At 43.9% G+C, this 26,877-nt stretch overlaps 1 protein-coding gene across 1 annotated transcript; it reads right to left on the bottom strand.

The window, feature by feature from the left end:
- Window positions 1-1,448: 1,448 nt before the first annotated feature.
- Window positions 1,449-26,877, bottom strand: mfhas1 (multifunctional ROCO family signaling regulator 1; the record flags this gene model as incomplete). The annotated part of the gene is given in 5 exon segments (XM_080529504.1): window positions 1,449-1,785; window positions 4,587-4,654; window positions 5,213-5,308; window positions 5,311-5,402; window positions 23,937-26,877. Coding segments are annotated over 5 exon segments (3,534 nt in total).

Here is a 26,877-nt window from a genome sequence, read left to right as displayed (position 1 = left end):
ATAGGGTATAGGCTGTTTAGGTATCCTGATATTTAATGCATGTATAACAAAGGAACCTGTGTTAAACATGTGACCACTAGATAGGGCTAGCGAGTTGAGTTCAGGGACAATCCAATAATAATAAATAATAATAATAATAAATACTCTTGCTTATAGTTTGTGTGCAAAAATAAATAATAATAATAATAATATCCCTTATGTGTACTCTGGGGTTTTATGTGTAACATTCACATTATTGTCTTTGAGACGGTCAGTTCACCCACATCAACCACAAATGCTGACCTGTACTCTGGACTGTTTTATTATTTTATAACTAGAGGGGCTGATCATTCAGATCTCTCATTTCCTGCTGCTGCTGCCAGAGAAAACTGTTTACATTGGTGTAACAGGTGTGTGACTCAGGGGTGTGATGTCACTGCATGATCTACAACAGAGCTCCACAAGGCTCCTTGTTTTGAGAGAGAATGCAGTGCACGTGTTTGCTCATTACTGTAGACGGTTCTGTGGTCTGTCTTCACAGATCACCTGGACCTTACAGTCTATAGCAGGGGTGGGCAATTCATTTTCACAATGGGCCACATGAGAAACCGGGACTATTGTGAAGGGCCGGACCAGTAGGCTGAACTTAATTCTGCTCAATATTACTTTTATCGCTTTATAAAAAGCAGTAAATTATATGGTTTTGACTAGCTGCTACTGGTAAGAATACATGTTACGATAAGGCTATGAAAATGTTGAGTAGGTCAAATATAGAAGAGCAAGAGGACTAATTTAAACACAGGGAAGTAAATGCAGCTATAGTTTTGACCTTTTGCAACATCAGTTTGTGCCTATTATTTATTAACATTACATACATACAACATTATGAGTCACAGTGTAGTATTTCTACCTTCTGAAATGAGGACTGGTGATATTAAGCGAAAGGTTCTTTATATACAAATCTGCTGACATACACTTGTGATCACTTTCTTTTTCAATAAAACGAGCTATTAGATATTAACTTTCAATTCAATGTACAATTCCCATTTCTCAAAAACAACAAACTGTCAACTTGACATCTTTCTACAAGACATTCTGGAACCTGCAGTTCTTCTTCTTAGCTAATACAACAGAAATGTACTTCTGTCAATCAATCATGTAACATATTTATCAATCTCTTAACTGTGAATCAATCACGTAACATATTAATCAATCTCTTTTAATTGTGAATCAATCATGATGTAACATATGAATCAATCTATTTTAACTGTGAATCAATCATGTAACATATTAATCAATCTATTTTAACTGTGAATCAATCATGTAACACATTAATCAATCTATTTTAACTGTGAATCAATCATGTAAAATATTAATCAATCTATTTTAACTGTCTAACTAACTATAAAGTTACAACACACAGAGCTAAGCATCTGAGTAGAAAAAGTAACAAGTGCTTTTGATATTTTTCAGTTCTTTTTTGTGTTCAGTGAGAAAAGTGCACTGAAGTCTGGTTGAATGTCTGAGGTGGAGATGCGAAGGACAGCTGACAGGTGATCATCAGTGAGAGAGGATCTGTATCTGTATTTGTTGAACTTCCTCACTGAGAATGTTTGTTCACATGTGTAGGTAGATCCAAAGAGAACAAGCATCCTCTGAGCATGCCTCCTCATGTGTGGAAAGTTCTCCTCTTTGAGAGAAGAGTAAAAGTCCAGCAGTGATACTGACTTAAAGTGCTCTGCCAGTAGTGTATCAGACTGCAGGTCAATGAGTTCGAGCTGAACGTCGCTGGGTGTATTATCCACACTGCAGGTTAAGGGAGAACACATCATGTTCATTTCATGGATGAGTACCTGCAGAGGTGTTTTTCTGACTTTTATTCTGAAACTTTTTTTTTCAGACTTTTATTCAGAAACTTTTTTTTCCTGTCTTTTCAAGGTTCAGACTTTTATTCTGAAAAAAAACAAGTTTCAGACTTTTATTCTGATGTAAATAAATGTCAACGTTGTTGAAAATCAATGACACACTCGCTAGTCAAGTCAAAATATTGCAATGCAATGGATGAGTGAGTGAGTAATCCACACTACTACGGTACCTAGTTAACTATTGGCGCTTTTCCATTGACCAGACCGGTACGGTTCGGTACGGCACGCATTTGTATCCTACCCGTACCATATTTTCAGAAACGCTTCTCCATTATACACAACATACCTGGAGCGACCCGGGACAGTAGGAGGAGTTACGTGTCATAAGAGCACTTCACTTGGACACTACTTAATTTCCAATCATAGTGGAGGTATGATATTATGGCAGATATATACATATGTATATATATACATACAAGGCTTTTTTAAAGGCATTTTTAACGAACTCCCAGCAGAGTCAAAACACGAAATTCTGTGATCACTACCTTTTCCAGTTGAACATAAACTAAACTATTTAAATGCTTTAAATACTTACATCCCACCATTTTTTTTCAGAGGAGGCAAAGTTATAATGTAGCGTAGGCTATGGAGATGTTGTAGTTTATTCCAAAGTCTGTTCAAACCCAGGCAGCGAGACCAGCAGGAAAACACAACTAGATCTTCTATAATTCTAAATGGATAGTACTTCGTTTCCAATCATAGTTAGCTAGATTACTTACTTAGCTAGCTTACCTTTACTTGTCAAATTTTTTTATATAAACGCAGTGCACACACACCGACAATGCATGTCTAGCATAGCCATAATAGTGATGTTTTCGTTATGCTTGTAAATAAAAGTTCTATGATGCATTGAAATGACATTAAACTAAGATGATTATCATAATTTTTCAAATCTTTATTAATAAGTTATTACAGAAACAGTAAGTGACATTTTCCGAGAACGAAATCTGTTGTGGTATTTAAAACACTCAAGGCCATAAGGGATGACGATGTTGTGACGATTTCCATTGACCAATCAACGGTCTGCAGCGTCACACGTCACACACAGCCTGGCAAAAAGTACCTCCCCCTCTGAAACGAGAACTAAAGCGGTCCGGCTCGGTTGGCAATGGAGAAAGCAAAACAAACCGGGCTCACGCGGTACGACACAGGTCGGCACGGTAGTGGAAAAGCGCCATAACATAGTCGCACATACGTAAATTGAAAATAAAACTGTCGCCTTCAAAATAAAAGCAATGCAATTGTACTGGACGCATTGCCTACACTTATTTACATGTTATTTCTATTATTATGGGGGGCCGTACAATGCCCAGGTCTGATCTAGTGTCAACTCACTGGTCACCTTCCCTTTACCCCAAGATCCTGTATCTAATCCTCTTGTCTCTTGTTGCCCTGGCCTAGAGTGTTATTGATCCCAAACCATTTTGAAGTGGAGATCAAAGCTTCCTCTAGATATATCTGTTGTAGATTATAGATTAGGATCAAGAAAAGGCAGTAATCTTTTTTTGTTTACCCGTGTCTGTCTAATTGATGTAATCTCCTTGGGTTTCAACCAAGACTGCACATAGCACTCCTGATGAACACTGCTCATTCAAGTGGATTTGTTGGGTTTGAGTGTTGTGGAGATGTACTGTTTGTACCATAGGCACTTTCATTCAGTATCTACAGTACATATTCATTCCTCTTTTGGATTTCATCAATCAAAAGATGTTTAATGTATTACAATTAGTACAATGTAATGGCATTATTTCACTTAATCAGTATTTCGAAGCTATTGTATCAACACTATTAAGGGGAAATAAAAAGGTTGTAGAAAGAAAACAGACAACAATATGGTAATATCAAAACCAGCAGTTGGTTTATTTGTATTTGGTGCTTTTTATGTAGTGTTGTGAGATGGTTTGACCAGCTACATATAAAAAGTATGTGCATTCTCACGTAGGCCAAGTGAGCCATGCACAACCTTACACTGATAGTAATGTTGAGAGAGGGTGGAGACAACTTGTGTCGACATACAAAAATAAAGATATTATATACAAAAGGTGTATTAACGGTTTTCGTAATTGTTTAAAACATATTGCAGTATCTTCCCATAGCAGTGATAAAACATCTTGAAACAAATTCATCTATTCCAAAATGAGCAAGAGCAGTGTAAAGAACACTTCAAACTTAACCCCCTTAAGAAGTCTTCTTTCTCTCGGTTTCCATTAAAGAACATGATTACCTTTTATTTACATACACAATTATCATTTTTGGACATTTCTAAAGAGAAACTGAGTACTTTTCTTACTAAGGTTGAAATGGCATATGACATACAGTATATCACACCATGGTTTGGTCAGGATATGTTACAATTAAATATCTTCACAGATCCAGTTGAACTGGAAATTCCTTGGCATAAAGGCAGTCCATTGAATTGTCATAACATGTAATTACAGCATTCACTTCAGATGATACTGTACATCCTGTACTTTGCCAGCTAAAGCCAAGCATAACAAACTGTACAAGGTAAGGTGTGGTATTGTTGTGTTTAGCCAAGTATACAATAAGTCATGGGGGTGAACACATATACCCCCTGCCATCCCGTCTCCAGTAACAAGAATCTGGAGTTTGGTTTACAGTATAAGCAGAAAGACAGGCAGACAGACAGACAGACCCTGAAAGTGACACTCAAAACTCAACCGCTGCCATTCCCCGTTATAGAACAGCATGGCACAGTAGAGGTTAAAGTTCTGTTCTTCAATCTCAGCCTACATCCGGACAGGACAAGCAGCATTATGGGAAATTTAAATGGATATCAGTCCAGCAAAGAGGGTTTCCACACTTTCTTGATGCCACTTCATAGAGAAGAACCACTCAAAGGTCTTTGCCCACTCATTGCCCCTCTATTAGTGAATTGATAGCATGGATAGATGTCTTTTCTTGGTGAGACAGGAGAGAGGTTTGGCAGAGTTCTGGCGTCTTGATGGGATGGCATAAGGGTTAAGGTAACGGTTACTTTCAGTCAAAGTCCTTCAATACTGTCTTTGTCAATATGGCGAGGCAGTGCATGAACAGCTGGACAACCTGCAAAGTAAATAAAATAATACAATTCAAGAATACAGTACTAGATACTCAGTTGTGAAAAATGTAGTCGAGAACTTTTTTTTATCTTGGCCTCAGCCTACATTTCAGCATACTTACGTGTCTAACAGTTATCCTTTCTGCTGTATAAAGCTGATGGTGCACTTCTCTATGACCTTGCAAGGCTGTGTGTGTCCAGGTTGTGGGGGACAGAGGGAGAGCCGGGGTGGGGGGGGTTCAGGTACTGGATGTGTGGCATAGGTGAGGGAGGCAGACATGGGGGGTACAGTCAGACAGGGTGGCTCATTGGGCCACAGGGGCTGACCACAGTGGGCGTAGGGGGGTACACCAACGCCACGTTGACGCCCTCTGAACCGTTCTTTGGGCAGATGATCTCAGTCAGGCCCTCAGGGCGCAGCTGGCTCAGCAGCTCACCTGAGAGAGGGGATGAGAGAAAGAGGTTGAAATATACAGTAGACTATTGGATCAAATACTAGATTATCCAGTCTTAACTCAACTAAAACATAATTGATCAAAGGATGGTTTTGGAAGACTCTAAGACAATATTCTGACAGAGCATAGGCAGTGAAACATACTTGGGTGATCATTATGTCAATACAGTGGATTGTTTTGCTTTTTGTCCACTAGATGGTGATTTGACTGCACGACCACTGGGTGGCAGAACCTGCCAGAGAGCACAATGAGCCCAGTAACTGCATGTTCATTTCCCTGGAGACCTTTGTGTAGGGCTCTATCAGGCATTGTTCAATGGCTGCAGATACACTCAGAGAGAGGGTGGGGTCATTGTCAGTTATACAATTAGACAGGTTGAGCATGTGTGTATGTGTGTGTGTGTGTGTGTGTGTGTGTGTGTGTGTGTTTACACTCAAGGCCATTTCCTGAATGAAGGCACAGGGCAGGCTGACACCCCAGCTGTAAGTTACATGCTCCGGCCTTCCAATTATGGGAAAAACAACACCACCCTCTCACTAGTCTCACTAACAGGCCATCTGTAGGTCCAACAACCAGCTTCTTGTGTGCAAGTCCAGAAAAACACGCCTGGCCTACATTCTTTATCAAGGACCACTTCATATCTAATGAGGGCTAAAATACGGATAGACTTCAGTCTTTGTTGGGAGAAGCCTATAGATGTTCTGGCTAAATCCAAGCCTTTGACCAATATTCAGTGAATGGCTGAAAATACCTCAGAACAATTGCAGGAAGCAGCAGGTGCAATAAGACTGAACAGTCTCAGGAAAAGAGTGAAAGGCCTAAACAAGCTCTGTTCCTTCTCCCATTTCGTCCTTAGTCACAGCCTCCGTAATGGAAGGAAACTCGAGAGCTAAAAATAGGCTCCTCCAACCCTTTCTGCTAGTCCACAACAAACTGGGCATGGTAGGGATTTGTGCGTGCGTACGTATGCTTGTGGGATTGGGATGACTGATAGAAACAATGGGTGATATCATCATTCACTAAATAAGATCACAGACACTGTGGCTCTACCTTTGACAGTGATGCACAGTAGCAGCAGCAGCAGCAGTACAGCCAAGCAGACTGAGGACACACTAAACCCCACTCCCCTGTATCTGTCCAGAGCCTAACACCGTGGGCTCACCCTCAGACTGCTACAAACACACACGTCCTAGCTAACTGGATCATGTACTACCGTACTCACACTGCGTTTTGAAGGCCACGGACAACAGTAAATCCTATCAGAGAAAAGACGTCAATGCATTTGCAATTATTATAATTATAATTATGTAAGGACTTGTTATGAAATGTCCATTGCATCCTGCGAAAAGTAAACCGAGTCTGTCTTTTAAAGAGAGACAGTCTGAGCAAAACAGAGCACAGGCAGAGCTGGTATTACTACTACTACTGTATCTGCTGTCCTACCTTGTACAATGTTTAGTGCTTCCGTGATTTGTCAGGCTTTAGTTGGGGGGTAGATTAAATATAGATTTTTTACGTTATATTTTTGGCATTAACAGCTGCCTTTATCCAAAGCGACTTACAACAAATAGATTTGTCTAAGTAAGTGAATCATCTATCCAGTCATTGAAGTAATCTACGCTATGACCAGGGGCCATTGGCAGTTACAATGCTAGAAGAAGGAAGAATATCAAACTAACCGTTTTCCTTGGCATAATATTGGTGCACCCTTGTTGTTGCTGAGCAGATCTGGTGTGGTACTAATACCTCTCTGTCAGGCATCTGCCTCGAGCTCACTAATATTGTATTGACCTATCAACAGAGAGAGTCTGATCTGGGCTTATCTGCTATACACACAGATTGACCTGGTTGCAGTATCTAGTCATCATATTCTGACCTGCTGGATCAACAATGTACATATTACAGCCCCAGCCTATCCTGCTGTAAAACCATGACTCCCAAAGCAACTCTATCTGAAAGGAAATAGGGGACAGTTAGTTACCAAGGACAGCGTCAGTTTGTAACCCTAGTTTATATTTGCTCTGGTCTTGGTATGTGAAACCAAACCAAACACTTTGCATGCGTCTTCTTTTCCTAGACTCAACAGCTAAATGAGCAAGCTATAGTAGAGTCATAAACCAGCAGTTGGTAGTAGAGTCATAAACCATAAACGCAATCAGTTAAATTATTAACAAATATAAACTAACACACGTGTTCCTATGATACATTAATCACCCAAGCTCAACAACACAGTGCTCGACTTTATGTCTGGCAGTGTGGCGCAGCAGCCAATCTAACATCCTGTCATCAGCAGCACTTAAACCATTAGGACCATTGATTTTCTATTCTCTCCTGGTCAGAAGAAAGCAGTGCTCCATCTCACATGTTGGACCTCTTTGGCATCGATGGATTACACACACCAAACAATAGTCAGAACTATTGTCAGAATAGCTTATTTCTCAAGTCAAATATAAGAGACACAGACTGAAATAAAGGTGTTAAGTCTATCCTGTAATAGACTTAATATATAGCAATATAGGAATTTATAGCATTACCATTTAACTTACAGGACATCCTGACAATGTACAGTAATAGCCAAGTGCTTTATTCCTGAGAGTGTTTGTTGGCACCAACTGTTTCTGTGGAGGAGGGGGAGGGATGGGGTTCCAGGAAACATCACAGATGCTGAATCACATAGCCAGTTATCTCTCTCTCTCTCCTGATCTGGTTCAGAGCACAGTCAATGCTCTCTCTCTGTCTCGCTCTGGCCTCCTTCACTGCTGAGTGAGTGAGTGAGAGTCATACTGTACAGTGAGGGGGAAGTCTGGGCTGGACTTCAAGGAATGTGCAGATCACGTCTCCCTCACGTCTCCCCCTCCTCACCGAGAGCTCATCAGCAGGTAGGAAGGAGAGAAGGAGACGCATTCCTCTGCTGCTACTCTGCTCTGTCGGGCTTGTTCCTCTGCCAGGCACTCCATTCCTGCTCTTTCTCTCTGATTCTCTGGAGAGCTCTATCCCCCACCATAAAAGGGAAACAGCGATTTCTCCAGACTCTCTCCATAACGATTTTCCCGTCTCTAAAGAAACTCCCAGTAGGATGCTGAACATGTTTGGAAAACCACAGGAGGAGAGTCTAGCTGGGCCTTCAAGGCCTGGTCTTTTCACAATGGCGTCCGCACTATGTAGGCCTCAGTTCTTCACATCCACTTCCTTTCTTTCGTGAGCCCCAGCCAGCTCTAGGCCGTATGGGAGGGGAGGGAGCGGGGTGAAGAGGGGTTGGGGCTCTTGTGTGTCCACACAGCCTTACTGACAGTGATAGATGAAGATACGGCCTTCAGATAAAGGGAGGCATGCGGGAAAACAAAACAAAAACAAAGGACTGCTCTCTGAATTACTTTCTCTGTGCAGACGGACCCAAGGATGGGGGTGGGGGGGAGCGTCATCTTCCATCCCCTCACTAAATGAGTGACCCAGGCCAGAGTATTCCTCAACTGATTTTGTGGGCATTGTCCCCTTTATGTCTCCTCCTTCATTCCCTGACACCCTCACTTCCATACGTTCTAATGAACTGTCTGTTTAACAATCATGCCTCATCGCCTCTTGCTCATCCTCAGCCGCAGTAAGTAAGCAAGCAAGTCAAATGAGGGGTTCCCCCTTCCCTCGGCCCTCTGCCACACTTACCCCTTCCACTGTTATACTTCTCTCTGATAAAGACTATAAAGACTCCAAATCACACTGAGATTTGACTTGAAGCTCTTTATCAGACTGACACACACCCTGAGTTACTCCTAGGAGAGATGTGCTTTGTAAGCTGTTCCGAGAAACAAAGACAATGCCACTGCCTTAGAGGCGGCAACTTTCACCCACTGCCTGACTGACTACCATGACAAAGCTGGCAGCGTGCCCGGGTCAGGCCTAAAGCAAGCAGGGCTGCCAGCGAGCTGCCTTCTGCCTAGTCACTCTGAGTTCCATATTAATGAGGCAGAGATGGGAGACAGTGGATGCCTCCTCCTCTCCTTTCACTGCTCTGCACACAGAAAACACAACCGCTAGAGATGAAAGTACACATCAAACACATGCGAGTGAGCATGTCAAAGGGAAAGTCATAATCGCCTCTGTTGAAAAGCAGGGCAGAGGGGGTGGGGGGATTGGACAAAGAACAAAATATCCCTTTTGGTTTCAATACAAAAATCATCTTATGTCACTGTCAGGGGATTTTAGAGGGAATCAATTTAATCCATACTTTAATCCACAACCCCACGGATGATGGCCCCAGTGATAACATCTCCTGTACCAGCCCTACCCTTACACTACAACACTACAGTATAGAGGCCAACAAAGGTAACAAGGCAACTATTGATGTATTCTTGGAGCATGTCCACACACAAAAGCTAAAACACACAATCCTCCCCTACAGCCTGCCACTCCAACATGCCCCACTGGCCTAGGCCTCCTTGATTAATAAATCATGTGTGTGTGTGTGTGTGTGTGGGGGGGGGGGGCATGTACGTGTGCACACACACATGTGAACGAGAGAGGGAGAGAGAGAGAGATAGAGAGGAACTGGGTGGATCAGAATAATCAAGTGATTTTAAGGGGGGAGGAAACAGCAGTCTCTCTCTTTGAGGCAGAGGGACAAAGGAGGGTGGGTAGTGGCTCTACTCAACTACAGCCCTCCAGTTGAGCCTCCTGTAGCCCCTGTCCTATAAGGGGGAGGGGAGGGGCTGGGCAGGGACAATAGCTGTTCAACTGGAGGGTCTGAGTGTCAGAGATTCTGATGAGGCTCCTGCCACACCATGTCTACACACATCATCATTAGCGTACTCACACACTCGTACACCAGAGGGAGATGCACAATGAACACAAAACAAAAAGGCACAGGACAAAAATGTTGTTATAAATATAGTGCGTTTGTACTTAACAAATGAAATAATGAATTAGAAACAATGAAGCTGTAGCAACCGCAATTCTGACATCACTAGACTAACTATGTGTTGTAGGCAGAATATTGGTATATCAAGCACTAACATTCCATACAATTTTGATGGGAACTTGAATGCAGGGACATGCTACTCTCTACCCTGTGTACAGTCTGTAATCTGGGTCAAATGTGGTACAGGCCTGTACCTCTGAAGTGTTCATGAGGTGAAAGTGTTTCAAAGTGTTGGTCTTCAAATGAATAGGTTCACCATTATGCCGCAAAATGCTTTTCTGTTTTCCCGGTCTATATACCGCTGGTATGGTTTACTAACACTGAACGTGAACCACGAGGCTATATAGTCGAATGGTGCACTCTTAGTAGAAAAGCACAGTGGTGGTATTATTTTCATTGTAATAATGAATCAATATCTAAAATAACAAATCAAGAGAAGATGACAACAATCTCACTTATTCAGCGATATCAGGTGCACCACGTCTGAGGCCCACATATGGCCCTCATCAGCAGCCTACCGTTTGACCTCATAACAGAGGGGAGCAGGGAAAGCTACATCAGTACAGGGGAAGGAGAGCTCAGGTTGCCTATAAATAGTCCCATCAGCTCAGGTTCTGAGTGAAGTGATAGTGTGGCTCTGCTACAGTTGAGTCTGGAGGTGTAGGTTGCCAGCGTGTTGTTGATAGTGGCCTTTGGGTTGCTAGTACACGTCAGACAGCTAGGGCATGCCATACAGACAACAGTGCTTGGGTTGCCAGCGCAGCGTCCGTGTTGCAGCGTCCGTGTAGCGGCGTCCGTCAGGGCAGGGAGTGAGCAGTGGGTGAGTGGGAGGCAGAGACCACAGGCAGCTCGGCCAGAGGATTAGCATTACAGTGTGTTCATCACCAATAACAAAGTCTCAGGGAGCAGCAGGGTCACGCTATCAACACACATGACCAGAGACACACGTCTTACTCACGCACACCCAGATCATCATGCAACACACCAATAGCCATATTTATATATACACACATGTTATTTCCCCTTCCTTGACACACACACACACACACACACACACGCTTAGCAGCCGTCTGGTGGTCAGATGTGGTTGAGTCAAGGGTGTGCACTGATGAGATTTCCACACTGCTGTCTGCCGCTCTTGTTAAGGATGAACTAGCCTAGATCTTGTCTAATTCTTTAATCCAAAGCAAAGAAATATTGACCATCAAATCAGCTAAAACTTCTACTCACAATTACAAGCGTCACATTCCACTGTAGAACAAGGTGTGGGGTAAAACAAACAGTAGAACCTATTGTAAACACTTGGTAACTCACATTCTTTTGTGGTTGATGTAGGCTGGCATTGGACCTCGAGTTGCCTCTCAACTACGAGAGGGTATGTGTTTGGCTAAACAGCACTAGGTTAACCTCAGCCCATATCAGGACATTAGCAAGGAAAGTCTTGTATTCATTCTCCAGTGAGAGAAAAAACAAGGATTTAGAGGGGGGAAAAAAGAATCAAAACATCTACATTTTAGACATTTATCCAAAGTGATTTACAAGTACATTTGACTAAGTAAGGGAACACCAGACACCGTCTGAACACGTCAAGGACTGTCAACAATGACGCTAGGCTGTGGAACTATGTTAACAAACAGTAGACAAGCAGATCTACAGGACAAGTACCAAGAGATAGAAACACGGGGCAGCAGAGCCTCCTAGCCTGATAAGACTCGGGGTTAAACAGAGGTGGAGACGGACGAGCCAGAAGTATCTCGGATGCTTAACAAGAGAGACAGGAAGCTCTGGTGACCACTCACCAGGCTCTCAAACACGTTAAATGATACTTATCGTGTTTGAACAGCAGCTCCTGACATAGCCCTAGAGCCTGAGGAATGTTTGGCCGACTTCCATGCCAGAGGAGAAGGCCCAAAAATAACCTCCGTACGTCCGACCATTCCACTCACAAGTTGCCGTGGGGACTGAGTGGGGCTGCAAACACAGAGTGGGCCTACAGAGATTTCGACAGTGTCAAAGACAGCCTTCTGTGGTCCTTTGAGGCAGAGAGGGGGAGAAGGGGAGAGAGCAGCAGCACCTGTGTGTTCAAGATGGCCGTGCTTTATGATGCTTAATCCTGGCAGGCAGAGAGTGGATTTTAATCACTGGAGCATTAGCCCGCTCACAGGAAACATCTGCACTGGAGAGAGGACTACAAGGAGCAGGGTATACGTCGGTTATAAACCTGCCACCACAGCGAAATTCAGTTTGAAGATTAAAACAACAACATCAACAAATAGACTTGCTGTATCGGACATTAGCTGTTATGTTTCTGCATTGCCCCTAGACACTCCATTTTAGAAAGTACTTTCTCTCAAGGGATCTCATTCTCTGATCGCTACCAATTAAACAGTCATTACAACCATTAGAAAGCTTTTAGAAAGCTTGTTATTACATGTTACATATTGCATCTTTAAGGCAGTAATAGAGAAGGCAGGCAGGCTACCATCATAGGACAGGCAATGGGCTGGGATCAATTTCGAGCACCTCAATCTTAACCCATTTTGTTCTACGCATATTCTAGCAGTGGTGTGCCGTCAGGGCCAGCAAGGCCTTCTCTGCTGGCCTAAACATCATCAGAATATACATTTTATTTTAATATATATTTTCCACAATTATGTATTAATGATTCCCCATAGTCTATTCTCTTCATTTCATAGCTTTCCTCTTGGTTGCGCTGCTTCCAGTCTCCGATTGAGATTTGGAGGGCTGGCCTTTATGTTAGAGCTTTTATCCAATCAAAATGTGTTGCTAGGGGACTCAAAAATCTGCCCGCCTTCTCATTAAACGGTGCTGCGGATTCGACCTGTAACTTAACATTGGAACGAGAAAACCTGTGGCGTACCTAGTAAACCTACGTAGATGCGAGCAAAAGCAACAACGGCGCCTGCTGTAAGGCTCAATGATGTCAGCACCCAGCACGTCTTTTGATTGGATACGCACTATTGCTACGCACTATTGCTACGCACTATTGATATTCACTATTGAGATGCGGAACTATGCCGGTAGATGTGAAACTTTTGAAAGTTCGCAGGGAAACGGAGCCTCACAACGAAAGCTTTCGTTGACTGATCGATAATACTGATCGATTGTGTCCTGTTTTTGGGTAAACAATAACTTTCATTTAGGGGACACAATGAAAGCGCCAAGTCCACAAACAGAGGAAACTACGTTGAGCTTCTTTCTTTTCTGGCTGAAAACAACCCAGATTTACATTACCACCTGTCCACAAACAAAGTGTTTACTGGGACGTCAGGCAAAATACAAAACGACCTGATTTTTGCTATTGCTGAAGTGATGGAAGAAGAGATCAAAATGGAGATTAAAAAGGCACCCTTTGTCGCTATTATGGTGGACGAGACGACAGACGTGGGTAATGTAGCGATCTTAAAGATGTTAGTTTAACACTCTTCATTGTAAATGCGGATTTATTGATTAAAAATGCTTCGGAAATATTAATATAACTCTGTTGTACTTGTCTGACTATGTTAAGGTGATGCAACGCCCGGTTATACTGTGTTTCTGTCTAGTTTCTAGAGCCATGGCGTCATAACGATGGTATTAAGAGGTAGAATAATTCAGGTAGGAATGTGTCGGACATCACTGAAGGCCTAGGTGTGAAATGCACCGCCCGCCACTGTATTCTAGGGATTCAAGATGGTAATAAAAGCATAATTCCATGAGCATCCTCATAAGATTGTATCAAAGTGGTGCATGTGTCATAAGGAGGAGACTGTCATCAAATACTGTACCAGAGTGTGTGTGTGTGTGTGTGTGTGTGTGTGTGTGTGTGTGTGTGTGTGTGTGTGTGTGTGTGACGATGCTAGAAGGCCAGATGTTAACATCTGGTGCATAATGAGATGATCCCCCTCATGGCTGACAGCAGGCCAGCCCACTGCTGTCCAATCACATTATGCCACACACACACTGATGGCTGATGATTACATAAACAATGTCCATTTTAGATTATACAATCCCGGGAATTACGCTCACTAAGCAATGCTAATCCAGTAATGTACTTTTGGATACCCAGTTATCTACTGTATATCTGCTGATAGCATGGCCAGACAAGCAGACAACAAAATGACTAAACATGCTACCACTTTGGTGCTGAATCCTAGAGGCAAACATGCCATGATCATCAAATGTGCCATGTCAGAGTCTGCCACAGGGAGATGGGAGACAGAGAGAAATCCCCTCTAGCACATTAGTCCAATGATTGCTCATTCAAGCAAAAGAGAACATTTTGCCTGCGTCACTAAAATCGTGTAAAAAAAAGAAATGCAGTAACATAGAAATATTTATACAGTATCTAAATAAATATATTATATATTTATAACTAATCCGGCATTGCCAAAACAGTCGCAGGAGAGCAAACAACCCAAAGAGGCTCTTCCTCCTACCAGAGAGAGGCTCCTTAAATAGATGTTCACCCTGGAGGTCAAGAGAACAGGGGGAGGGGGGGGGGGAGGGGTCTCTGTCCAGAAGGGCATCCCCGAGCATCATTATGTAACAAGCTGTTGATGGAATGCTGTGCATTAATTATCCGCTTCCGGGAGGTTATGGCCATTAAACACACAGCTGCTCATCCCTTCACTGCTGCCCATCTCCCACCATGAACACAGACACGCAACCCACACACTGTTTACCCTCATGCTGAATCTTGTGTTGGATTCATCCATAGTCCCTCACACAAGCCTGAATGGAACACAGGCAAGGCAATCTGCCAGGCACTGAAGACGCGCACGCGCACACATACACACACAGCTGAACTTCCTCAACCTTCCTGACACCACATCCTCAAACTCAAGCATTCTGCAACCCACAGCTTCCCCTGTCCGAGCCAAGACTTAAGACGGTACAATCTGTCATTTTCAATTCTACCATGACACCTCAAGTCTTCGCTAGCCTGAACTGCCAGTTCCATACAGCAGAATATTTCCAAGGAGCAATCCAGGTCAAATGTCTTGCTGGAGGGCAGTGGAGTAGTGTGCCGCATCCAGGATATGAACCGTCGGTCCATCTCCCCCACTGCCATCAGCTCCCAGACTGAAGACCATGCCAGAGGAGTGTGCTCTGACCGGAAAGGAAACCCTAAGAGTGCCAACGATAAAGCTAGAAAAGGGAGTGTCCTAATTTGATTTCCAGATATCCATTTCCCCTTTCAATTCTTATTCAGACAATGGCCAGCCAAATGAGAAAAGCTCCCTTCTAGGAAAACTACACATTTAAACCTTGATGATTACTGTCCTTTTACATTCGTCCCCCATATCCTCCATTCTGGTACCAGCAAGTGAAGGGGGCAACCTAAATGCTGGACCGGGTTTGCTCATAAAACATTAAATACAAATCTCAGGCAGGCAACGTGGCTTGCAGAACTGTCGACTAAAGAAAATAGGTAGTTCTGTGGCGCACAGTCTGTGGTATGAAGGCCAGCATTCAGTAGCTGCGGTAGCAAGTTTGGAGTGGTGTGACTGTGGTCTCGAGGCTAGCGGTTTGTAACCGTGGTCTCTAACACTGAAAGAATCCTCTTAGCTGTAAATCACAACAATCCATTTTGAGCGCGGCAGAGGAGTGTTCCATAAATAGGAGGAGAGATTCACCACACACAGCAGGTATTTGGAAGTTGAACTGTATATTTAACATTTACAGTTGTGAATTCTTAAGAGGTTTAGTAGAAAAACATTTCAAGTTATTATCGATGCTAAGTTTGTTGTGGCATAGTCTTAATGCATCAATAATAATGAGTTTGATATACACAGAAACTAGTTTTTTTTTCCCATCTGGGAGATATACTGTATGTAAGCCTAAGCCTTAATGCTAATTCGTTGTTTTTCAAAGCCAAATTAGTTTTGAAGCAACCTTGATCTTCTACTTCCACTTCTGACATCAGATGTCTCCATCCAATTGGTCCACAATCTCTGCACTGGGGTCATGTGATGAGCTCAGACATCCAGGTGACCAGTGACATAACTCCTGCAGTCCTGCAGGAAAGCAGCTTTACCTGTCCCTGTCCCTACGTCCACCCCACTGTCCCTGTCACGTCTGAGATAATACAGCAGGCTTACTGTACACAACTCCAGGGCACATGATGAGGACTTAACAGGATTGTTGTCCTCACCAGGAGATTACTGGGCCGTTTTGGGGACAGGTTTCATAGAGCAAAAAAATAAATAAAAAAAGTAGATGAACATTAAAAACAACAGGTGACTTCCGGCAATTCTCTCACACAAGACTTCATCAGTGCCAGGTTGCTATTGGGTGTTTGTGTGTGATTTTGAAAAATGCAAGGTGGCTGAAGCGCGTCGTAAATTAATCCTCTTCTAGGCTCTCAGGTCGGGGCAAAGCTTCCAGTTACAGCTTGACGAGACACGGTGAACAGGTAGAAGGAGAGCATTTCAGCAGCAGTATAGGAGGGTGTATATTTTGCCACTATAAATAGTTAGACTGATACTTGTGCAAACATGACCTTACAGAGGGTAATCATCTGTGCTGATACCCATAGAAGAACTGATCTGTACTAGACAGACAGGGGACACTTTAGTAGGCCAAGGTATATCATTCAAAAGAGCAATATGAGCTCTATCATTTTCACTTCTATGATTATCCCTATGCCAGAAAACTCCAGACATTCGAACCTCACCATTATAACAAAACCACCCCCAGGTTTCCTGCCACAGTCACTAATATGATGAATACTATCTCTTCCCCTCAAAAGCTGTGACCCACATTCAGAAATTACAGCCACTCAGCGACAAGTCAAGCCCTTCTGCTGCATAGCATTACACCTGAGGAAACAACTTAAAACAAAAAGAAGAAAAAATCATCTCTGAATCAAAAGTAAGGATTCTAAAATGAATCATGAATTTCTTTGTTCCGTTTCGTTACATGGGTCATGTGGTGATTGATTTTCTTATATTAAAGTGTATGGTTTATATTATCTTGGCCTCTAAGATACCTTTTTTTTATCAAACGCTCTCCGACACATCCCGTAGACGGCCCTACTTTGGTAGTGAGATCATCCACTCCAGCCTCGGTGTACACTCCTGACCCTGCAGTCCTTGGCCAGAGCGTATGTGCTACGTCATTTCCCAACATCTCCACCAGAGGAATGTTTTTATGGGCAAACACTCACAGCCAAGCACACAATCATAACCATAGGAAAGCACAAGAACCACAGAGCACAAGCTGCAAGAGACTGACAACCTTGAAAAAAAAAAAAAAATCTAATAAATAAAAGCAAGACATACACACACACACACACACACAACTTTTCCCTCATTTCGATATCTCTATTGCAGATCTCTACCGTATCTTACCATACATCTCATCTAGGCCATGTTACTCCTGTGACAGGGATCCCTGTTTGAACTTGTCTTGGTGTCTTTCTCAGACACTATGTTAGCCTCGGAGGCCCATGTATGCATATTTGGCAGTGCAGAAAATGACACACACTTGTTTCTGGCATCTTATGTGAAGTAAAATAACTTCAGCTTAAGCAACCACGTCCTTGCGGAAGATCCCTCAGGGCTCGTATGGAGCCTGTCAGGAGTGCAATTAAAATGGCTGCTGAGCTGTGACTGAAGTGAGAAAACAATATGTGATGATTGATTTATGCCCTGCCTAAATAAATCCCTGGATTGGAAGATGCCAGAGCAATAATACTCTACAATGGCTAGGCAGGGGCCTTAGGGATATGACTCAGGGCTATTCATCCGTAGTAGCTAGCTATCCTCAGTGGAAAAACTACATTCACATCCACAAAAAAGGTATCAGGTCAGAATTAGATTGAAATAATGAGGGAACATGTCTAAACAAATGCTCCAGTGAACTGACTCGTCTTCATACCATTGTTACTGGGCAGGCAGCCTCAAGCCCTGGGCTTAGGAGCACACAGCTGTTGAGACAGGAAAAACTAGGTAAACGTAAAGGTAAACATTTGACCTTTAAAGGTGATCGGTGTGGGTAAGAGAAGGCTGTGAGGATACAGACAGTCAAGAGCTTGACTGTCCCTTGGCAAGGGAGCTGAATGAGCTTAAGTGTGTGTGTGTGTGTGTGTGTGTGTGTGTGTGTGTGTGTGTGTGCGCGTGCGTGTGTTTCAGTGATTACATAAGCGACACTGCTTTGCCTTCATGTCCAGCCACCTGCCTTATAACTAGCGGCCTAATCCTCCTAGGATCCCCAAACCGGATTAGAGGGGCTTGCCCAGCGGTGTGGGAGTGAGTCAGACTGGGCAGTGAGTATCTACACAGAGAGGGAATTCACCTTTACCAAGAACCAATGCTGGCTTTAGACAGGACACCTGTCTCTAGATCTCAACCGGTCTTCTTCCATACAGTATCAATAATCACAGGGACAAACTTCTAACCATTACTCATATTACTTTGAGGTTGTTTGAAGGCACTGGTGATCTTTGAGGAAACATCTGAGGTATGCTACTGAAATGCAGCTAAATCCATGCTGCTAAGCATATTGAAGTATAATTGCGCTAGGCATGTTAAACAGTTCACAGGTTGTCAAGCAGCTATTTAGGCCACTGGGCCAGATATATTTGTCCATTCACAGTGCAGACAGGATCACAATTCATGGAGTACTGTACTGGAGAAGGGCAGTTCCTGGGCCTACAGCCATATATCAGACTCTGGTTTCTCACACATCTCTCATTCTGTTGGATGAGAGACATGTACCCCCCACCAAGGCCAAACCGTGTCCCCTCAGATTGACCCTTTTGTCTCTGTGCTCCACCCCACCAAGATTACAACGCAGAGTGATGTCACAACAAAACAAGTGAAGCCGAATGTCAGGTGCGAACAGCTTTTTGTATCCGTCTGTAGCCTACTTCTTACACAGTTCAAACCACAGTGAAAGGTCAAGGTATGTAAGAGTACAAACATATCCACTGTTCCAATACCATAGAAACATACTGTAAATAGCACCTGAAGTATGTGACAATCTGACACAGCAGTGCTCATGAGACATGCTGAAACACACCCGATGACCCGTAGACCTGTCTTTCCTGGGAATTTCCCAAGAGGTATGATGTCAATAGGAATTCCACTGTTGGATTTGATCAGTATTGTATAAACACTGTTTGAGTTGACACTGACAGGGGAATGGGACAGCTCACTTAAGGTTAACTTCTGTTGGTGACTATACACTCTGTGTAGTGTAAAGGGTAACATACTTGTAGTCTTAGCCATGTCTCTTTATCTGCCTGATCAGCAGATGGTAACCCATCTGAGTATGTGTGGAAGAAAAATAATTCAACAGCACACTACTCACTCACCACCAATCAATCTTTCAGTTACCACACATACTCATAGTCACAATCACAAACAGAGCCTCTCTCTCTCAGTCAAACCAAAAAAGCACACACACACGCACACACACGCACACGCACACGCACACGCACACGCACACGCACACAAAGATTGGAGAGGTTGCGTAGGAGGGTGAGCGTCTGCATGGCTGTGATTTCTCCAGATCTGCAGTCCCAGACAGTCAGAGACAGATAATGAATAAAAAGAAGAATGCTTTTGTTTGATTCCGGGGTGTCAGGAAACAGATGGGAGGAAAAGATGATTGGGACCAAAATCCTCTCTCACAGAAGAAAGAGTGTATTCAAGGATCCACCATGTTTTGTCTACTGGAGAGAGAGAGAGGAGCCCCGACACTGCATCAACAAGTAGCAGCAGCCAAAAATATTATGTCCATATTAGGCCAGATGAAAAGCTGTGTCTCTAAATGCAGGATAAACTCCCAGTTGGAGAGGTATTCATTGTCATACCTTTACAGGGGCAACATATGATCAGTGATCATAAAACTAGGTGTCCCTCAGTGACAACAACACAGGTATCATGATGAAAATATCTTTGAAGTGCCTAACAAACTAAATGCACCACTACTATCAGATAGAAACATCACTTCCAGCAACGTTACAAAATGTCATCCTACAGTGTCACATTCTAGGGTCTAAATCAGCTGTAAACATTAGGATTACTATCTCGCCGTAGCAACCACTGCGTTACTTCAACAAAAACAAGGCCGATTCCCATGGCAACTGGCAGGTGCAGCTGGGAGTACCTGCAAACTAACTACTTGAATCAGTGATCTGCTTCTACTTAACCTGGTCTTGAGAGAGAGAGAGAGAGAGAGAGAGAGAGAGAGAGAGAGAGAGAGAGAGAGAGAGAGAGAGAGAGAGAGAGAGAGAGAGAGAGAGAGAGAGAGAGAGAGAGACACACACACACACACACACACACACACACACACACACACATAAAGTAAGGAACCGTGGAGATGGTGGGGGTGGGGCATTCCATGTGCTGCAGGAAACAGGGAGTTGCCAAACAGACAAGCACATCCTGTCTCTATGACTAATCACATGAGGCCAGAACAAATCCCTCATTAGACTTCTAGGATGACACACAAGGGAGGATGTTACCACCTATGCTAGGTGACATCAAACTCCTAAAGCTGATAAGGAGGAGCAGCAATGACGGTACCATCTTTGATGAATTGATGTACTGCCAACAGTGTAAAGAGTTAGTTTATATAAAACACTTAGTTTCCCTCTATTACTAAGCAGCTATTGGTCAGTCTAGATGAAGAGAATTGCAACTGGTGAGGGGAAGGGGCGAGACCAGAGCAATGTACAGGGGTAACGCTCCATTCCTTACATTCCAATCACTAACCTGTAACACATTACATCCGCCTCTCAATCAACAAAACCTTCCTTAAAGCCCCTCCTACTCGAACACCATTTTCTGGGTAAATTTCTCCTAAGCTTCCTATTTGACAGTTGACTCTGCATGTTAATATGATGTTGTTATACAGTAGAGTAATTACAGTGATAAGGCATACAGCAATTTAATGTTCAGGGGAAATCTGGGATTCAAACAATAACAAAGCTGTCCCAGACCACAGTTTTTAGTAGACAGCTGAGGGATGGAGCTGGAGATGAGTGACCACTCTTAAATTCATAGACAGGGCTATGGATGCCATGACTGACCAATGACCATCTATGAGATCAAAATGGCATAAATATATATACACTACCGGTCAAAAGTTTTAGAACACCTGCATTTTCCCAGTTTTTACTGAAATTTACGCAGTTTAATGTCTCAATGTACTCTGGAATTAAAGCATAGAACATATGTTTATATGGAGATCCAAATAAATAAATCATGGAACTGTCTAACACAATTTAATCTAAATTTTTTACATTCTTTCTACAATGGAAATCAAAATATCTAGAGAGAGAGAGTGTGTATACACAGTATAAATAGTGTTGGTTTACAATTACATTGTTTACAAACAATGGAGTAAAACAAGCTTATATTTTGGTTTCTGAAGTTATATTCTTCAGCTATATATCATTCATAGAAAAGTCCAGAAAATGGATGTACCAATCCCAAATCGACCCTTTTTGTGTGATCAGTGATAATCTTTATGAGAGATCAGAAGTCATAACATTGCAGCCTCACAAAAATGTGTTGATAACAAAGAAGGAGGAAATGCCTCTTGAAAACAATAGAAAGTTGAAGGCAGGGTCATATTCTCTGGTCCAGTAGCTAAAGAAACAGTTTTCTTTTCAACCAATGCCAAGCCATCAGCCTATGATCGCACATCCAGCCTTGCTTCATTACCCAAGCAGAAAGACTAGCTTGTGTGGAGTGACTCTCTCAGACAAAACGTGAATGATGCATGCCATAAAAAAAGCTGTTTTGGGGTAGAAGATCATTACCAGGCTAAACATAATGACAAAGTTGATTCAATCAATGGTAATGTCAAAGTTGCTCGCTAATGGCCAAACAAACTAACAAACTATAACCCACTAGGTAGATTACTGCTGCTGACGGGAGGCACTTGTTTTCAAGTTTCATTTAGTATGAAATTCACAAACACTGACCTTAACATGTAAAACTATTCACATTCTTTATTCTCTACTCTACAACTCTTCTCCATCCCTATTTCAATTGATAAGAAGAAGACCTGAATGCATGATGTACTTCCTGTCAGAGGCCTGTGGCTTTACTGTATGACTTATATCTGCCAGAGACTGTCGGTCTTACTTTACAATTATGTGCTGCTATACCCAGCCTCTGTGCCTAAGCTCCAGTGCATTAGTGTAGCCGTTGGTATGCGTCCTGGGCCAGAGTCAGATGGTCGCTCAAGAAGCCAAGGGGCTGCCAGGGTAAGAGCTCTGAAAAAGCACTGCCTCGTGTCTAATGATTCAAACCAGCAACGCCGCAGACGTGAACTAATCCACAAAGACCGCCAAAGCCCTTCCTAGGCTGGAGAGAGAGAGCAAGAGGGAGAGAATCAGAAACAAGAGAGAGAGAGAGAGAGAGAGAAGGAGAGAGAGAGATGATGAAGAGAGTGGAGAGGAGTGTACGAGAGAGTATGTGGGAGCTAACATAGGGAAAATAGGATAGGAGGGGAATCGGGTAGATAGATATGCAACTATCCATCCAGCTGGCCAAAGCCCAGCAGTCACTCTCGTGCTCATGCCAGGACCACACCTATATTGCATGATTTAAAATCCTGGTGCATTATAGCTCCAGCACTACAGCCAACATAATTGCAAAATACAAAAACAAAAACAGTAGAATCACTATTGAGAAAATGAAAAAAAGAAACATCCTCTGACAGTCTGTAGGCCCACTTCCTCTCAATTACAGCATCAGATGATAGTGTGACACATACAGTATCTGCCACGTACATACAGACCAATGATGTATGTAAAATAAATATGTATTTAAGAAACTGCCCATATTCACTGATTCCAGTATGCCAAGTGCATCTTTACTGATTGACAAAGAGCTGACAGCATGTTGTACAATCTAGCCTCCTGTTGCTACATTCCAAGAATTGAAGGCATGTTGCATTACCATGGCAACCCTCGGTGCCATGTCAGAACTTGCCCATGATCTCAGTAGGAGACCCAGACAGCGCTGGGGCCAATTTGTACCTCTAAGGTGGAGCTTAGCCCAATGAGCACCCCCTTTGCTTTTGCTAATGTCACCAACAGCCACACCATAGCCTTTGTGTAGCCTCCATCCCCCACTGACTGAACTCCACATCTAATGTGTCATCCTCTCTCACACAGCAATAAAGCCCTCTTCTTTATTGAATATAACACAAAGGCAGTGCATACATATGAGGTTCTCCATGTGTATACTGTCTCTTTGTCTCATAGTTTTTTCGATATATTTGTGAAGGAACATTTTGTTAACAGTTTTCTTTTCTATTCTCTTTCATCCATAACAATGTAAAAGGCTTATAAAGAAAACATGAAAATATGGGTGGGGCCAAGTATAGCAATTTGTTCTTTGTGTCATGTAGATGACATCACTGATAGATTAGATTAGTGTGACATGTTCATGGAAATAACTCGGACTACCTACAGTGAGGACACAGACTGACTGTGAAATCCCTCAGAGACACACACAGAGAGAGAGAGAGAGAGAGAGAGAGAGAGAGAGAGAGAGAGAGAGAGAGAGAGAGAGAGAGAGAGAGAGAGAGAGAGAGAGAGAGATTGAGAGAAAAGAGAGAGGGAATACATTTACCTGGAAAGGTGTGTGGGTTAGGCGACCCTCTCTTGAGGCACTTGGAGCACAGCACATGCACAGAGTAGTAGAGGCCTGGCCATTCCTGTAGAAGGACATTCAACTCCTCAACCAGCGGAGTTATGGCTTGCCAAGCAGTCCAGATATTTGGCAGGGAGGCATGGCTGGCAATGGACAGGGTCTCTGCCTGCAGTCTGCCCCGAGCAGGTCGGTGGCTCACCACCACAGGCACTTTACCCCGATAGGCAAAGATCTGGTGCCTACCATCCGACCTCTGAACCACATGGCTGTTTATCTGCACACTGTAGCGTGCAAACAGCCCTGGAGGGAAGAGAAAAGGGAAGCTGTATTCAATCTGCAGCTGCTCCACAGAGAAGAACTGACTAGCAGCCACAGAGCTCCCGTTCACCCAGGCCTCGGCATGGGGCTCCTCGTTGCTGACATAGCTGGGGAACTTGTACCAGACAGTGGCTCCATTCAGAGGTTTGCTGCGGGGTTTGTTGATGCAGTAGCAGACTCCCATCTTCTCCAGCAGCTCCATGATGAGGTGGAGGTCCTGCTGGGTCTGGATGAGGGGTCTCAGGAGCAGGCGGATGACATTGGAAGGCAGGAGGCCATGCTGGAGGAAGCCTTCCACGTGGTGCTGTAGATGGGAAGCCCTGAGGTTCTCTCCCTTGTCCCCCTCCAGAAACAGACTGACCCTCCCCTTGTCCCCCTTTTCTCCGTCCGCCAGTAGCCTGTCCAGCAGCGTGGACTCGTCCCTCTGAAAGAAGACATTGAGGATGGTGATGAAGCGTGGTAAGTTGTGGAAGACATACTCCTTTAGTATCAGACTGTCCTCAAAGTAGAGTAGCTTTCCACTCTCGTGCAGGTAGGACAGGGCACTCTGCAGACGGTCCTCCGTAAGCCCAGCCTGGAGGCCCAAGCGGGCTGAGTCCCACCATGAGAGCCAAAGTTCCTGGGGCTTAAAGTGCAACTCCTCCAGCATCTGCCAGGACTTGGGCAGCACACGGTGGAGGTTGGGGAAGATTTCCCGGTGGTCAGCCACTGACATGAGCTTCTCCCTCAGTCTCTGAATGTTTCTCTGGCTCTCTGTGCAGCTGACACACAGAACGGGAGACAGAATCTGCAGTCTGTGGTTGAGCATGTACTGCAGCTGGGCTTTCTTACGTCTCAGATTCTTGTCTGAGACGCCATAGAAGAGGATGTGGGGGCTGGAGGTGCGGACATTGAAGCCCTGCTCCATGGCCTGGTCCACCTGCTGGGCAAGACTCTGCAGGCACTGGGTGTCCCTCTTCTCCTGCAGGGCTATCTGCCTGTGAATATCCAGGCTTTTCCCCTCCACTTCCATGTCTCCACACAGGTCTGTGTGCGTGCCCACCATGCATACCACAGCATGGGGCACTTTGGCACCAAGGAGGTGGAGAAAGTACCCCACATGGGCATAAAAGGTCTTGGATGTGTACGTTTTCAGATTCAAAACAAGAATGTACAGAGCACCGGGGGAGAGAAAAAATGGTTTGATGAGGTCATAGTTTAGCTTCCCTGACAAATCATACACTATAAATGTAAGACTGCGATCAGCATCTGCTACCCAGTTAGTCACATCAATCCCTTTGTTCCCAGCTTTGGCATCCTGCTCCTGACTAACAACACTCTGCCTGAGCTGTGTTTTCCCAGCGTTCTTCATTCCCATCAGGACCAGTTTTAATCTTGGCTTCAAAGCAAGCTGGGAATGTGCAAGTTCCTTTTGATAGGCAGCAATGTAGGGGATCCCCTTCATACAGACCTCATAGGGTGGCTGAATGAGAGGGTTATCCTTCACCTTCCAAATGTTCACTTTGGAGAGTTTTCCAAAGTTATCTGGAAGTATGGCTATTTGGTTACCCTGTAAAACAAGCTCCTCCAATCTCTCCAGCTCCACAATAGAATCAGGCAGATATGTGATCTTATTATTGTCCAGCCATAGGTTTGCCAGCTTAACCAGCTGGCCTATCTCCTCTGGGACAAAAGTCAGTTGATTCCGGCTCAGGTAAAGCTCTTCTAGTCCTGTGATGTTAAGAATAACCTGGGGAAACTCCTCAAAATCATTGGAGGATAGATTAACCATTTTCAGTCTCTGCATATTGCTAAATGGGCATGGCAGAGCTGTGAGCTTGTTACTGTCCAGCATTAGGCTCTCAAGATTGCACAGGTGACAGAATGTGTCAGGTAATGTGGATATGTGAATGCTGCTGAGCCATAGGATTTTAATGGACTGAAGCTTAGAAATGTCACCTGGCAGAGACTCAAACTTATTTCCGGAGCAGTCAAGCTCCTCCAGGTCACTAAGGCCAAGAATCTCTGGGGGGAACTGGTTCAGCTTGTTGTGATCAGCATCCAGTGTGCGTAGCTTCTTGAGCTGTGAAAAGGACCTGGGTAAATCATGTAGGTCGTTGAAGCTGATGTCCAACTCCTCCAAGCACCAAAGTGCTCCAATCTGTGACGGTAAGTACTGGATTTTGTTGTGACTGACACATAGCTTTTTGAGCCCCTTCAATAAGCCTATATCCTCAGAAAAGGTCCTCAAACAGTTATGACTCAAGTCCAGCTCCAAAAGCTGCCCAAGTTCAAACAGCACACTGGGAACTGTCACGAACCTGTTCCTGCGGAGGACAAGGACACGCAGATTGACGAGTGCAGCTCCCAGTCCCTCTGGCAGCTCCTGCAGCGCATTGTTGCCCAAATTGAGCACCTCAATCTCGTTTATGTCTTCAGGGAGAGTTATCTCCTCCTGGCTGTTTTTGGAGCAAAGGGTGAGCTGGCGCAGGTTGCTTCGCAGCTTCCTCGAGCGGAGGGCAGCATCTCTCCACAACCTGGCCGTTTTGAGATTGTTCTCCTTGTCCTCCATGGTGTTGCAGCAGCCCGACCCCTCCTCCTTGTTTTCATTTAGGTCTATCAT

This window comes from Nansenia antarctica (assembly GCF_963989245.1).
Source record: "Nansenia antarctica genome assembly, chromosome: 4".
Taxonomy (NCBI): domain Eukaryota; kingdom Metazoa; phylum Chordata; class Actinopteri; order Argentiniformes; family Microstomatidae; genus Nansenia; species Nansenia antarctica.
The sequence above is the reverse complement of the archived record's forward strand: the minus strand, read 5'-3'. Positions and strand labels throughout refer to the sequence as shown.